At 42.3% G+C, this 13,763-nt stretch overlaps 1 protein-coding gene across 2 annotated transcripts in view; it reads right to left on the bottom strand.

Moving 5' to 3' along the window:
- Nucleotides 1–13,763, bottom strand: part of CLNK (cytokine dependent hematopoietic cell linker) — a 202,924-nt gene that overhangs the window by 176,933 nt on the left and 12,228 nt on the right. For both annotated transcript variants that reach the window (XM_006077343.4, XM_006077344.4), the window contains exon 2: nucleotides 10,291–10,343. In XM_006077343.4, coding sequence (XP_006077405.3) covers nucleotides 10,291–10,301 — 11 coding nt within the window. In that variant the 5' untranslated portion in view covers nucleotides 10,302–10,343. The remainder of the gene's footprint in view (nucleotides 1–10,290; nucleotides 10,344–13,763) is intronic.

Genomic DNA, 13,763 nt, shown 5'->3' with positions numbered 1-13,763 from the left:
TCGTAATGGAACCAAAGGAAACAGTTATTAAAAACCAGGCAGTCTGGGTGCACAATAGACCCTCTGGTGTGATTTTTTGATCTGAAGTTCAAAAACAAGCAAAACCAAATTATTGTTAATTATATAGTCATATATTGTAAAATTAAAAATAAAAGTGAGTGAATGATTAACACAAAATTCAGGACAGTTGCTCCCCTGTGTGTGAAGGGCTGAAGGTAAGCAGTTGTGATCACAGAAAAGTGAATGAAAACTGCAAAAATAATAGTAATTAAAAAAACTGAGAACGAATGAACATATCGACTGTTTTATTGTTCTTTACACCTCATGCATATTTTATGGCTATTCTTTTGTTCCTATTCAATATTTAAAGTAATTGCAGATAATAAAGGAAGAGAATGAAACCTTGCGAAATGGCAGAAAAAATCTTCATGTTTCTTCTTCAAGAAGTTTCTTGTATCTTTGCTGATAGAATCCTTAGAAAAGCCCACAGAAGCTGACCTGGATGTAGAATTTTCATTATTCAAAGCATTTTTGTTTAAACAAACAATGGCACCAAATGGCAGGATAAATGCTCTAATTGCAGCCTATTTACAAAGAACATGGCAGGGCAGCAAACATCCATCCCCCCAACATGAGATTTTAAGCATTGCAACTGAGATTCAGGCCTTCATCCTCCTTCTGGTTATGGATTGAAGGGCCTTCTTTTCCCATCGTTAAAGAGATATGGAAACTAGAATTCCACCAGCCATCATAAATTGCTAAGAAATTCTCTCTCCAATTACTTAGATTCAGTTTTGAAGCAACAAAATTCGAATTATCAGTCAATGTAACATTGCCCTTTATATTAAATCCTGATTGAGCTTTTCCAGCTGCAGTGATTTCTTAAGTCTATCCCTACTCTTCCTCCATTTGCTACTCGGTAACTTTCCATCATTCCCCTAGCTCAGCCCAACTATCACCTCCTCTGAGGATGTCTTTTCTAATACCACCCTACCCTTTCCCAAGGTTTGCTCTCTCACAGAGTAACCAGAACCTCTTCTGTGTGCCCTTAGCAGTTTGCACACACATGGAACAAAGCACTCCTTACTAGCCCTCTGCTTGCCCACAAGGAGCTGTTTGTTTATTGTCATTCTCCTCTGGAATGGATGTTTTCCCAAGTCCTACAAATATGTAAGTTGAATCCTGAATATCCAACAGACTCTAGCTTGTGGTAATAACTGCAATGATGAGAAAAATATCAGACAAAGGATTTTCCTGGTGGTCCAATGGTTAAGAATCTGTTTGCTAACGCAAGGCATGTGGGTTCGATCCCTGATCCAGGAAGACCCCGTATGCCACAGGGCAGCGAAGCCCATGTGCCACAACTTCTGAGCCCATGCTCTAGAGCCCAAGCACCACAATGAAGAGTACCCCTGCTTGCCACAACTAGAGAAAGCCTCTGCACAGCAAAGAACCCAAGTAGTCAAAAATAAATAAAAATATGTAAATAAAAAGGACAATATCTGTCCTAGTCACCTCTTGCTACCTCAGACCCTCCTCCAAAGCAGTGCCTTAGAAACAATTTATTTTTTTCTCTCTTGGCTTTTAGCTGGATGGGTTCCTCTCAGGTTCTATCATGCTGTTGCGCTCTCAAAACTGGACTGAGCTGAATGCCCCAGAAGGCTTCTTGATCTTAAGCCTAGCGCCCAGTGACCCTCAGCCCTTCTCCTCTCCATGGGCTCTCTCTCCCCAGGGCTTCTCCACAGATTGGAGCTCCTCATAGCCTGACGGTCATAGCATGTGACAGCTGGAAGTGGTCTTCCAAAGGGAGAAAGCAGAGTTGCCTGGCTGTTAAAGCCTCTGCCCAGACCGGGCAGTGTCCCTCCTGCCATATGCCATTGTTCAGCACTGCCACAGGCCCTCACAAGCTAAGGGAAGTGGAGAAATTGATTGACTTCTGAACAGCGAGTGTCCAGGTCACTTTGCACTAGAGCAAGCGGGGTGGGAGATGTTGTTGCTGCCATGTTTAGAAAGTACCACCTGCTACAGTATCTACTGCATGCCTCCCTGTGCCAGCCAGGGTGCTACACCTATTGCATACATTGTTGCTTAACTGTCTCAAAAGCCCTTTTAGATGTCAGGTGTGTGTAAAGCAGAATATGCAAGCAACTGGTAATTTGATCTTTATGGAGTATCCAACCATAAATGATCCTTCTTATCTCTGATTTCTCTGCACCTTTATATAATAAAATACTATGGGATCATTATAAGCTATCATTGGAGGTCAGTTTCTCCAAACACTGGCCGGACTTATAAGTTTCCCTGGGTGTGCTGGATTTGCTCATTGCAGGTAACGAAACAGAGCATTTTAACATTTGGACATGGTTAGATGAATAGAGTTTGTCAAATTTGTCTGTGGGTTGTGTTCTCTTCTAGCAGTGGAAGAATATAAAATATGAGCTGCTTAAATGATGGAAGGTTCTATGGCTACGAAAATGACTTTAGTAACATTTGAAAATATTTATAATACATTCAAGTTAAAAAAATAAAATAGGATGCATAGCTGTATGAAAAAGCTATAAAGCAAAAATCCAGTAATGTTGACTCCTTTTCAGAGGCTTGATTAGTGGTATTTTTCTTTATGTAAATATATTTTGTATTTAGCAGTGAATATATATTACTTGAATGATAACAATAAACTCAAAGATGAAAATAAGTCACAACCTTCTTTACTTTTTGTGGTGTTTTTAAAGGCCACCTAAAGAAAGAAAAGTCCAGCCTTATGGCTAGTTAGCAGAAGACTAAGTTTGTTAAGCTTCCCAAGTGGTGGTAGGTGAGTTCAGTCAGCTAGTTCCACCCCCAGCTGGTAATTCTGCCATTAAGAGAGAAGAAAGTCTACCTTCACACCCCTTGTTGCTCCATCACCACCCATCTTCATGCGTCCCAGGACTAACCACACCTGCTACTCTTGCAATAGTGTCTTTGGCCTTGTCTGCAACCTCGGTCAAACTCTCGTCTGTATCTCAGCTATGTTCTCTCACAGCTTGTAGCTTTTTAATTGCCAGCCAACCACGAAGCTGAATCCTAGCTCCATGACTTTGATAGCACCAGTGGGCGAGCCTGGTTGCCCCGAGAGTTGGTTCGTAATTACTACTGAGTAACTGGGAAGCCAGCCACATTGATTCCCCTGCTGGATGCAAGGCTCTGATCTCAGGATGCCCAAATTGCTGCTTCTCATTTCCCCAAGGTTTGGTGGGATTTACACTTATTAATTCCTGCAAATCAAAACTCAGTTGCTCCCTGAGGTCAAAGGCAGTGGTGTTCACATGTATCAGGAAGGGAAATAATGACCTGGGGTTTACACAAGATTTTATTATTTTATCGTAAAACTGATATGCCACATCCAATACAAATAGAGAGAAATATTTATTGGGACTTCCTGTGTACTAAACATTGAAGTGGACCATTTCAAGAGAAACTGATATCCATTGCCACCCAGGGATGCAGTGAGTTTCATCAGGCGAGTTTTCAAAGAGAAAATATGCCCATACAAGGAAAGCAGTCATTCAGTTTGGGAATGTGTCCTTGGTGAGATATGCACAGGATTATTTTCCTAATCATTGTGTAGCAGCTCAATTTGGCACAAAGATCACGGACTTTGGAGTCAGAGAGATGTGGCTTCAAATGACTCCGAACTGGGTGGTTATCCAACGTGGCAGATCTTATGTGGCAATATGGGAAGCGTGTTTTAGTGCTGAACAGCCAGTCAGCACAGCAGAGATCCTCCTGCAAATTGACTAGTCGGGTGCCCGGCCTGTAGGCCTTACTGGCCAGGAAATTTTCATTCTACCCTTTCATTTTCATAACTGGGCTTCTCTGGTGGCTCAGTTGGTAAAGACTCTGCCTGCGATGCAGAAGATATGGGTTTGATCCCTGGATTGGGAAGATTCCCTCGAGGAGGGCATGGCAACCCACTCCAGTATTCTTGCCTGGAGAATCCAATGGACAGAGGACCCGGTGGGCTGCAGTTTATGAGGTCACAAAGAGTTGGATACGACTGAGCAACTAAGCACATATTTTCTTAACTAGATGCTGAATTCCAGTGAGTAAATTACTGTGGGAAAGTATCATTATTTTGCTTAATGATTAATGATTGGCATTGACTTGAAGCTGGCTTTGCTGATGTCAGTAAAAAGATAACCTTTCTTACAATTTTTAAACTCACTGTATCAGAAGGTAGTGAGCCTTTTATCCTAAGACTATTCAAGAAGAGCCTCTAACTGGGTTTCTTTTGGAGTTGATGAAAATGTTGAGGCATCTGATAAAGGACTTATATCTATAATATATAAAGAATATGAAAACACTAAAATTGATTGAGGATGATGGTTGCACAATTCTGTGAATATACTAAAAACCACTGAACACTTTAAAGAAATAAAGAAGCTTTCAAGTGGGAACAATCTAACCAGTCATTCCTGTTCTATTTGTGTATAGAGTCCACTCATCTAAAAATGTATTTCCAGAACAGTAACCCTGAATACTCATTGGAAGGATTGATGCTGACCCTGAAGCTCCAGCACTCTTGCTACTTTATGCAAAGAGCCAACTCATTGAAAAAGGCCCTGATGCTGGGAAAGATTGAAGGCAGGAGGAGAAGGGGACGACAGAGGATGAGATGGTTGGATGGCATCACCGACTCAATGGGCTTGAGTTAGGGCAAACTCCGGGAGACAGTGAAGGACAGGGGAGCCTGGCATGTTGCAGTCCATGGGGTTGCAAAGAGTTCGACATGACTTAGTGACTGAACAACAATGGTACAGAACAGAAATAGGTAGAAAAGTTTTGGAGGTAAAGTGATCTTGAATTAACTAAAAGCTGAAATAGGCTTGGTGGTTGGTTTTAAACACAGTATACAGTTCCTAATGGGGGCTTCCTTGTGGCTCAGGTGGTAAAAAATCTGCCTGCAATGCAGGGGACCTGAGTTTGATTTCAGGGCTGGGAAGATTCCCTGGAGAAGAGAAAGGCTACCCACTCCAGTATTCTTGCCTAGAGAATCCCATGGACAGAGGAGCCTGACATGCCATAGTCCATGGGATCACAAAGAGTTGGACACAACTGAGTGACTAATACTTTCACTTTTCACAGGTTCTAATAAAGATTATGTGTGCATGCTAAAGAAAAAAGGAGAGTCTTAATTATATCTCTTAGAGCTATTACTAATGGGGTTACAACCATATATGGAAACTTGAGTTCCATACCATTAAGACTCTCTCTTTTAGAGACAAACATTTTTTAGCCATCAAAACTCATTCCAAAATAGACATGAGAGACAAGTTCCCCAGAGCAGGAAAAAAAATATTGTAAGTTCTGTTAGATGATTTGATTGAGCCTGTGTTCTTATGTAATACTAGACTATCACAGAATAATTGTATTACCTGTGATAAGACACCCAACGTCACATGCTGGGGATCATAGTGAAACAGGCTATTATTCCTAGAGTATAAAGTATTAAGTTAGATCTCAGCAATAAAACTGCCTCATAAAACTTTATAGGTAACCAGTGATATGTCCAAAGCCAAGGTCAAGATAAAGTAAACCACCAGATAAAATACAGATCCACCATTTGCTTTCTAAATTCCTTACGTCTAGTGATTCAAGATATTTTGGAATTTAGAAAAGTAATATTGTATGTGTATTGAATACTATGTAATATTTCCAGTAAGTTCTGGAGCAATAGGTAGTCATTAAACACAAAGTGTGTGGGTTTTTCACAGTAAGTGGGATAAATGAAGAACATCCATAACTTCACCTCATCGAGGGTCAAATTTTGTTCTCACTCTAGTTACCAAAAATTTTCAGTATTTGGAAGCCTCTTGACTTTGGAATTATGGCTATGGGATTGTGGATCTTATTTTAACACAAGCCTTAAAACACTCTGCTTTTGAAGAGGACTTACTAACATGGGACAATGATTATAACATAAAACAGTATTATTGAATGAATAACTGAAAACAATACAAGTTTTAAAAGTAGACTTCTTGAAATTTCCAAATATTACACAAGACATAGAATAATGAGAAGGACTGGTAACAAAACACGGTTATTTCTGGGTCCTAGGATAATTGGTGATTTTTGTTTCCTTCTTTGTATATTTGTATATTTTCTGAAATTTCCACGGGAACTAGGAATCATTTTAAGGGTAAACAAAGTGAGCTAACTGTTACACCCTCTCAGCACATTTCAAAGGGGGCACATCGGGGGTGCTTATTCCCTCATCAGTCCCTGATCTGAGCGTTTGAGTTCCCAAAGGAGCTGGGCCAGGGAGGGCATTTTCTTACTGGAAAGGCCTAGAAGCCATCACTCTAATGGTCTCTTCCAGAATACCCAGAACCGCAGCACCACAGTTCTTATCTGTTCTGTCCAGAATGATGGAGAGATACTGGAAACCAAATCGGGGACTCCTGTATCCAGCCCCAAGGGTGTCATGAGCAGTGGGCCCATGTGATCAGTCTACTCTAACTCCACCAGTTTGTTCCAAGGAAAGAGGCTTTATGTAGCTTGATTGATTACTAAGGAGTCTGGTTGCAGAGACAGTAAATGTAGAATAGTTTGCTAATTTCAGAAGCAATTTTGAATCAGGACAGCTGGACTCTGTAGCATTTGTGGAGCGTTCCCATCACTTTTAACCTAATACTAAAATGCTTTGCTTAATGTATGGCTAATGCTCTTGAGGGCAGGGGCTAGATCTTATTCATCTTCATAGGGGAGGGGCCTGGCTTAGTGCCCGGCATAGGATATATTATTCAGTATTTTTTTTTTTTTTTAACTTTTAATTTTATATTGGAGTACAGCTAAAAAGCCTCTTGATGAAAGTGAAAGTGGAGAGTGAAAAAGTTGGCTTTAAGCTCAACATTCAGAAAATGAAGATCATGGCATCTGGTCCCATCACTTCATGGGAAATAGATGGGGAAACAGTGTCAGACTTTATTTTTCTGGGCTCCAAAATCACTGCAGATGGTGACTGCAGCCATGAAATTAAAAGACACTTACTCCTTGGAAGGAAAGTTATGACCAACCTAGATAGCATATTCAAAAGCAAAGACATTACTTTGCCAACAAAGGTCCATCTAGTCAAGGCTATGGTTTTTCCTGTGGTCATGTATGGATGTGAGAGTTGGACTGTGAAGAAGGCTGAGCGCCGAAGAATTGATGCTTTTGAAGTGTGGTGTTGGAGAAGACTCTTGAGAGTCCCTTGGACTGCAAGGAGATCCAACCAGTCCATTCTGAAGGAGATCAGCCCTGGGATTTCTTTGGAAGGAATGATGCTAAAGCTGAAACTCCAGTACTTTGGCCACCTCATGTGAAGAGTTGACTCATTGAAAAAGACTCTGATGCTGGAAGGGATTGGGATCAGGAGGAGAAGGGGACGACAGAGGATGAGATGGCTGGATGACATCACTGACTCGATGGATGTGAGTCTGGGTGAACTCCGGGAGTTGGTGATGGACAGGGAGGCCTGGCGTGCTGTGGTTTATGGGGTTGCAAAGAGTCCGACACGACTGAGTGACTGAACTGAACTGAATAGCTGATCAATAATGTTGTGATAGTTTCAGGTGAACAATGAAGTGACTCAGCCATAGATATACATGTAACCACTCTCCCACAAACTATCCATCCAGGCTGCCACACAACACCGAGTGGAGTTCCCTGTGCCATGCAGTAAATTGCCCATTTTAAATACAGCAGAGTGTACATGTCCATACCAAAGGAGTCTTATGTTAAATAGCAGAAAAGCAATATAAAGCTTAAATTTACCATCTCAACCGTTTTAAGTATACTGTCCAGTCGTGGTAAGTATATTCATGCTATTGTGCAACCAAACTTCACAACATTTTGCCAAAGGAAACTCTATATACTTTAAACAGCTACTTATTTGCCCTGCCCTAGTCACTGGCAATGGCTGTTCTACCTTCTATAAGGAGCTCAGCCCAGTGTCCTGTGACAACCTGGGGCGGGCTGGGTGAGATGGTGGGGAAGATGGGAGAACGGTTCAGGAGGGAGGGGACGTCTGTATCCGTGTGGCTGATTCGTGTTGATGTGTGGCAGAGGCCAACACAATATTGTAGAGCACTTGTCCTCCAATAATTGTATTTTGTTTTGTACTTCTCAAAAACAAATGAGCCAAAAAAATAAACAAATAAACTCACTGAAGGAATTTAAAAAAAGGGAAAGAAATTGACACTAGATGGATGATGCTTAAAGAGATTATGTTAAGTGAGATAAGCAATAAAAAGCAAGTACAGTAAATGCTTTTGACCCAGCTGATATATTTGAAGGGGAAAGCGTGAGCATATATTTGCACTGTGTATGTACCCATATGTGTGTGCATGTGCATAAATATATAATCTATTTCTATATCATCCTTTCATTTATGTTTATTCATTCTTTGTAAAACTGCCCAGTGGCTCAGAGTAAATAGCCGTAGTTACAAAGGCCATTTAGAATTTCATGTTAGAAAATCAGAATTCTAGATTATGGAATTGTAAGATATCTTAGACCAGAATTTTGCAAGCTTAGCTGCAGGTTAGACTCAGTTGTGCATTAGTAGAACGGCCCGCTGTTCAGGTATTCTGATTTCTTTGGTCTGGGGAAAGTTGCTGAAATTTTGTCTGGAGCTTCCTTGATGATTCTAATGGTCAGTCAAATTTAAAATCTACTGCCTTGAACAAACTGGGTTAATGATTTTCACAGAGGAAGGCGTGCTCCCTCCAAGGTGTAGCAGAACAAAATCTTGTGTGTATGTACAGTGTGTATATTTGTGTGTGTGTGTGTGTGTGTGTGTAGGGAGAGAAGAAAATTTCCATTTTACACTCATGTAACCTTTGATACGTAACTGCCTTCCCTGAGTTGACAAATACTCGAGATACTTCTGCAGGGTACTGCGATAGAGACAGCTCTGTGAAGCATTCCTCTACAGTCAGATGCTGCTCAGACTTTAACAAGCTTATATAAATCAACTGGGGATCTTGTGAAAGTACAGATTCAGATTTAACATCCTCAGATAGAAAACTCATGATTATGATGTTATGATGATTTGATTTGTTTTCTGGTCTGTGTATGGGCAGCTTCACATCCAATATGACTCTACAGCTGAACTCAAAAAAACTACCGTTTGGGAAGGTTGATGAGAGCAACTGCTGAGCGACCAAGATCTGGCTAAAAGCAAAGCCATCTCAAGTCATGAAAGGGAGACACCTCTCCTATTTAGGAAGGAGATTATTGGCACAGAGCAGAACTGCAGAGAGAGAAACAGAAGCAAGGACTAAAGGGGAGGGATTCACGACCTCCAAGCCAGATAGAAGCCCGTAGCAAATATTGCTGAGACTGTCAAAGTAACCCTACTTTGCCCCCCAAGAGGGGTCTAAGTCTCTTGTTGGGCTATGCTTCTGTGTCACCCTGGTGTCAACCACATGCCCAGTGCCCACCTGTGATACCGGCATCACCTGGTTACCATGGGCTATCCCTGGGCAGTCTTCCTCTCCAGGCCAGATCCTTCTTCCCAGAGGAAGGGTTAATATATCCAGGGAGTTATTAACAGGTAAAACTTCCTGAATATTGTACGGCTATAAAACAGCAGGGCAAAGCAAGGGGTTGATACAAGGTCTGCCTGACTCTGTAATCCTTGTTCTTTCTCACATGACTGCTCTTTTCACACAGAGGAGAAAAACAGTGCTGCCTCTCCAAAAGGCAAAATAAATAAGTAGCTTGATTTTAAAATCAGGGCACCCAATTTTCCCAATTTAAAGGACTTTTGTTTTTCATCATAAATATTTCTTATACTTTGGAGGCCTGCTATCTTTTTTACTACATCCGAAATGGGATGAATTTTTGCTGATTCAGATACACATTTAGACAGGATCCTAAACCAGCCACAGCACCCGCTCTGGGTGTTCCACAGACAGAAAGCTGGATTCCAGGCTCTCTCTGTGGGAATAAGTGTGCATGCTGCGGTTCTGTTAATTTTCATTTCACACCCTGGTGGGAGGTGGATGGGTGGTATTTCTGGATGCCCTCCTGGCATTCCGATGCTGGGTATCTAGTCTCTGCCTAACCCCACATCCCCGACTGCACTGGGGAAGAACAAGGAACCTCCTGCAGAAATCACTGAGTACCCACACATCCTCAAGCCCGTGGGCACCAGGGTGACACGTGGGCACACTGCATCCTTCCGGCAGTTCTCCCCAGCACCCTACTCCTGTCCCCATGGAGGAGACGCGAGGTGCGCGCTCAAGGCGACCTTGCGGTACTTACGGTCTGTTCATCTTTCTTGGCACCCGGCAAATGAGAGGGATCTTCAACTCAGCCTGTGGAAACAAAAGCAAGCTCATTACTGGGCCTTCCCCAACATGTTTTAATTCTGGTGAATAGGCTCCTGTCGCTTCCTGTTAAGACGGGATACAGGTGGCAGCTTAGAGGAAACGACAGAGAGAGAATCAATCCAGGTTGATAATTGGTTTATTTCGGGAGGGGATGGGGGAGAGGACGTCTTCCCTGACACGCTGTCCTCTTTCTGTCAGCATTCATGTCAGCATTCATCCAATCTGCCCCCGGGGGAGCTGGGCAAACCTATCCTGAGCAAGCCTGGTTTTGCCTGACCTGCCATCGTGCTTCCCCTGGGCGCCCAGGGCTCATTAGCCCGAGCTCTGCTCTGGGGAGCCCAAGTGCGTGCAGAAAGGATGCTTTTCCTTTCAGAGTGCAACTTTGCCATGAAATATTTATTGGGAGTTATATTTATATACCGCGTCATGTAGGACACCACAGTTTATTTGTGGCTTGTATTCGCTTGCGTTGGAGAGATCATTAGTCCCACTTATCATATAAATCAGCAGCAGAGACCCTGAGAGTATTCAACAAGGACTTTACATCCATGATCCCCATTTAGCTGCACAGAGACTCTGGGAGGTATAAAGGATATTACTCATGGGATCAGTTGGGGTTCCAGCAAGAAACAGATGGCACCCTCAAATTGGGTAATCTGAGAACAGTTTAATAAAGAGACGGTTTAAAAGGTCTGGGCAGGGTGTAGGGAATCCCAAAGGACTGTGAGGGGCCTGAGGGGCTGTGCCTGTGCACATGCCAGGAGGGGTCAAGGGAGCCAGTGGTCACGGGGATCCAGAAGCAGGCTGATGGGAAAAGAACTGCGACTTTCAGGTGAGGGACTCGCAGGGATTGAGCTGTGGTGGGTGGAATAAAAATCTACATCTCATGGGTCTCCTGCCCTGAATCTCTTCCACTGACCAAACTCAACAGGAAGCCAAGTGTGAGGAGCCATTGGTATGACTTCTATCCATCAGCCTCCTGGGGCTCCCAGCTAGTGCAGTGGGGTAGAGAGTGGATTTCACTTTTAAAGAGAATGAGATCCTTGGAGGTTAAATTATGCATCCAAGGTCACCCATCTGCAATAAGAGCCCAAATCTACAGGACTCAAGCATTCCGTTTCCTAGCAATTCAACCATATTGCCCACTGAGCTTTAGGTACTCCTAGATCATTCTGCCATCCATATGTCCGTCTATCCATCCACCCATCCATTCATTCATCTATCCAATAGCCATTTACAGAAAACTAACTTTATTCAAATATTGTGCCTTCCCTCCAGGCATGCCTAAAACTCAGTATAAGGTAGATTCTATTCTAACTCCCCCTATGATGGTTGTTAGCAAAGTGCTTTATAAAAACAGATGCAGATAAAACAGAATGAATTCTGACTCTGTCTTGGACAGCCCAGGGGATCTTCATAAAGGAGATCATAATTGATCTGGATCTTGCAGATTAAGTCAGCATCTTCTTGATTTATGGAAGTTGTTCTGGGTAAATGGGGTGCCATGTGCAAGGGTGTGAAGATGTTAGAATATATAGTGTGACACAGAGACTTTGCATGGCTTGATGGGATCACAGAGGCCAGCAGCTTGGATATTGGTAGCATGTGAAAAAGAACCTGGGAAGGTCTATTGGGTTTTGATTGTCAAGGACCATGCGTGACAAAGGATGGGATTTGGATTTGTGCTGTGTGATCTTGGACCACTGGTTTCAAGAAAGTTATTAAAAAACTGGGACTAAACTCCAGTTCCCCAGATACCCTATGTCCTACCCTACAGCAAGCCTCACCCTGTGCTTCTAGGTCAACAAAGGACACAGGGAAAGGGGGTTGGCCATTAGGTACTCTGGCCATTCTCTCTGGATGACTGTGGAGTGTCCAGTTCACAGCCTCTTTGTAAGTTGTCTTGTCCAGTGAGGAAGAGGACTTCATCAATATAACACAAGCAATGCACATCAGTTACTGGAAGAGTCCTGGACTGAAAACTGACTTCCAGTGCTGTCATTAACCAGCACATGACCTTGTAGGAGCACTTGGCCTCTCTTCCTTTATAAATGGGAATGTCCATGTCATCTCTTTCCAGAATTAAGTGTGAAATAAGCTGATGCCTCTGAAAATATCCTACAAACTATAAACATTATGGAAATATGGATATGCCTTCCCTTGCATAACAAAGTAAAGCTTGCAAGTTGTTTTAACATTGGTCATATTATATTTGGATATGTACGGTTATGGACAGGGTTCCCTGGTAGCTCAGCTGGTAAAGAATATGCCTGCAATTCAGGAGACCCTGGTTTGATTCCTAGGTTGGGAAGATCCCTGAAGAAGGGATAAGCTACCCACTCCAGTATTCTTGGGCTTCCCTGGTGGCTCAGATGGTAAAGAATCTACCTGAAATGTGGGAGACTTGGGTTCAATCCCTGGGTTGCTAAGATGCCCTGGAGGAGGGCATGGTAACCCACTCTAGTATTCTTGCCTGGAGAATCCCCATGAACAGAGGAGCCTGGTGGGAATCAGTCCATGGGGTCACAAAGAGTTGGATACGACTGAGTGACTAAGCACAGAGCATGGTTATGGACATTGATTTTTGGATATTAATATTTAGAGTAATTCAGTGACTTGATTACAGTAATGCAGGTCAAATTTGTAACCCCTTTCCCACTTTGGGAGCATTTATGATTTTGAATGTCTTGCTTATGATATAATTCCTTCATTCCTTTGAGTTCATTAACCAGGAGTTTTAAGTTATGCTGAAATGAGTCAAAATAAGGCTATCTTTGTGGAGGGTTACCTACCCCTGTGCCTAGCTTTCAGCTCAAGCTTATGTACAATGTGAAGAAATCACAGGTACAGGGTATTTTCCTCCAAAGCTTATAACCTAGGATCAGAGGCCTTGGGGAGGTGGTCAGGAAAGCTCTTTTCCAGCCATCCACGGTGTAGCCTTGAACAAAGCATTGGAATGTTCTGGACCTCATTGTTTTTTTCATCTGAATAATGAAAAGGTTGGGCCCAATAGGTCTCTTCCAGCTCAAAGATTCCTTTAAAAAATCCATTTAAAAACTGCAATCCCTCCATACTTGGTGACAAAGAATGGTTTAAAAAAGTTGGAAGTATGTTATTATGTTTCTCACATTTTATTGTCTTCTTTAATAGAGCTCCTCGCAGAGCAAAATTGCAGAGAGACTTTTGACAAAGTGCTAACACTTAGGGCATCAGCGGTGGACAGAGGAGTGGCTGGGGAAGGAATTCTTAGCTTTTGCTTTGTACCTAAACCTTTGAAAATTATGCAATCTGTAACATCAGTGCTTATTAGGTTTGTATTTTAAAATCTTAGTAAAAGTTTAAAGGAGAGATTTTACTAGCAGCTTTTAAGAGATGTGAGCAATGTATTGTACAAAAATAATTTTA

The sequence above is a fragment of the Bubalus bubalis genome, chromosome 7 (genome assembly GCF_019923935.1).
Source record: "Bubalus bubalis isolate 160015118507 breed Murrah chromosome 7, NDDB_SH_1, whole genome shotgun sequence".
NCBI lineage: Eukaryota > Metazoa > Chordata > Mammalia > Artiodactyla > Bovidae > Bubalus > Bubalus bubalis.
The sequence above is the reverse complement of the archived record's forward strand: the minus strand, read 5'-3'. Positions and strand labels throughout refer to the sequence as shown.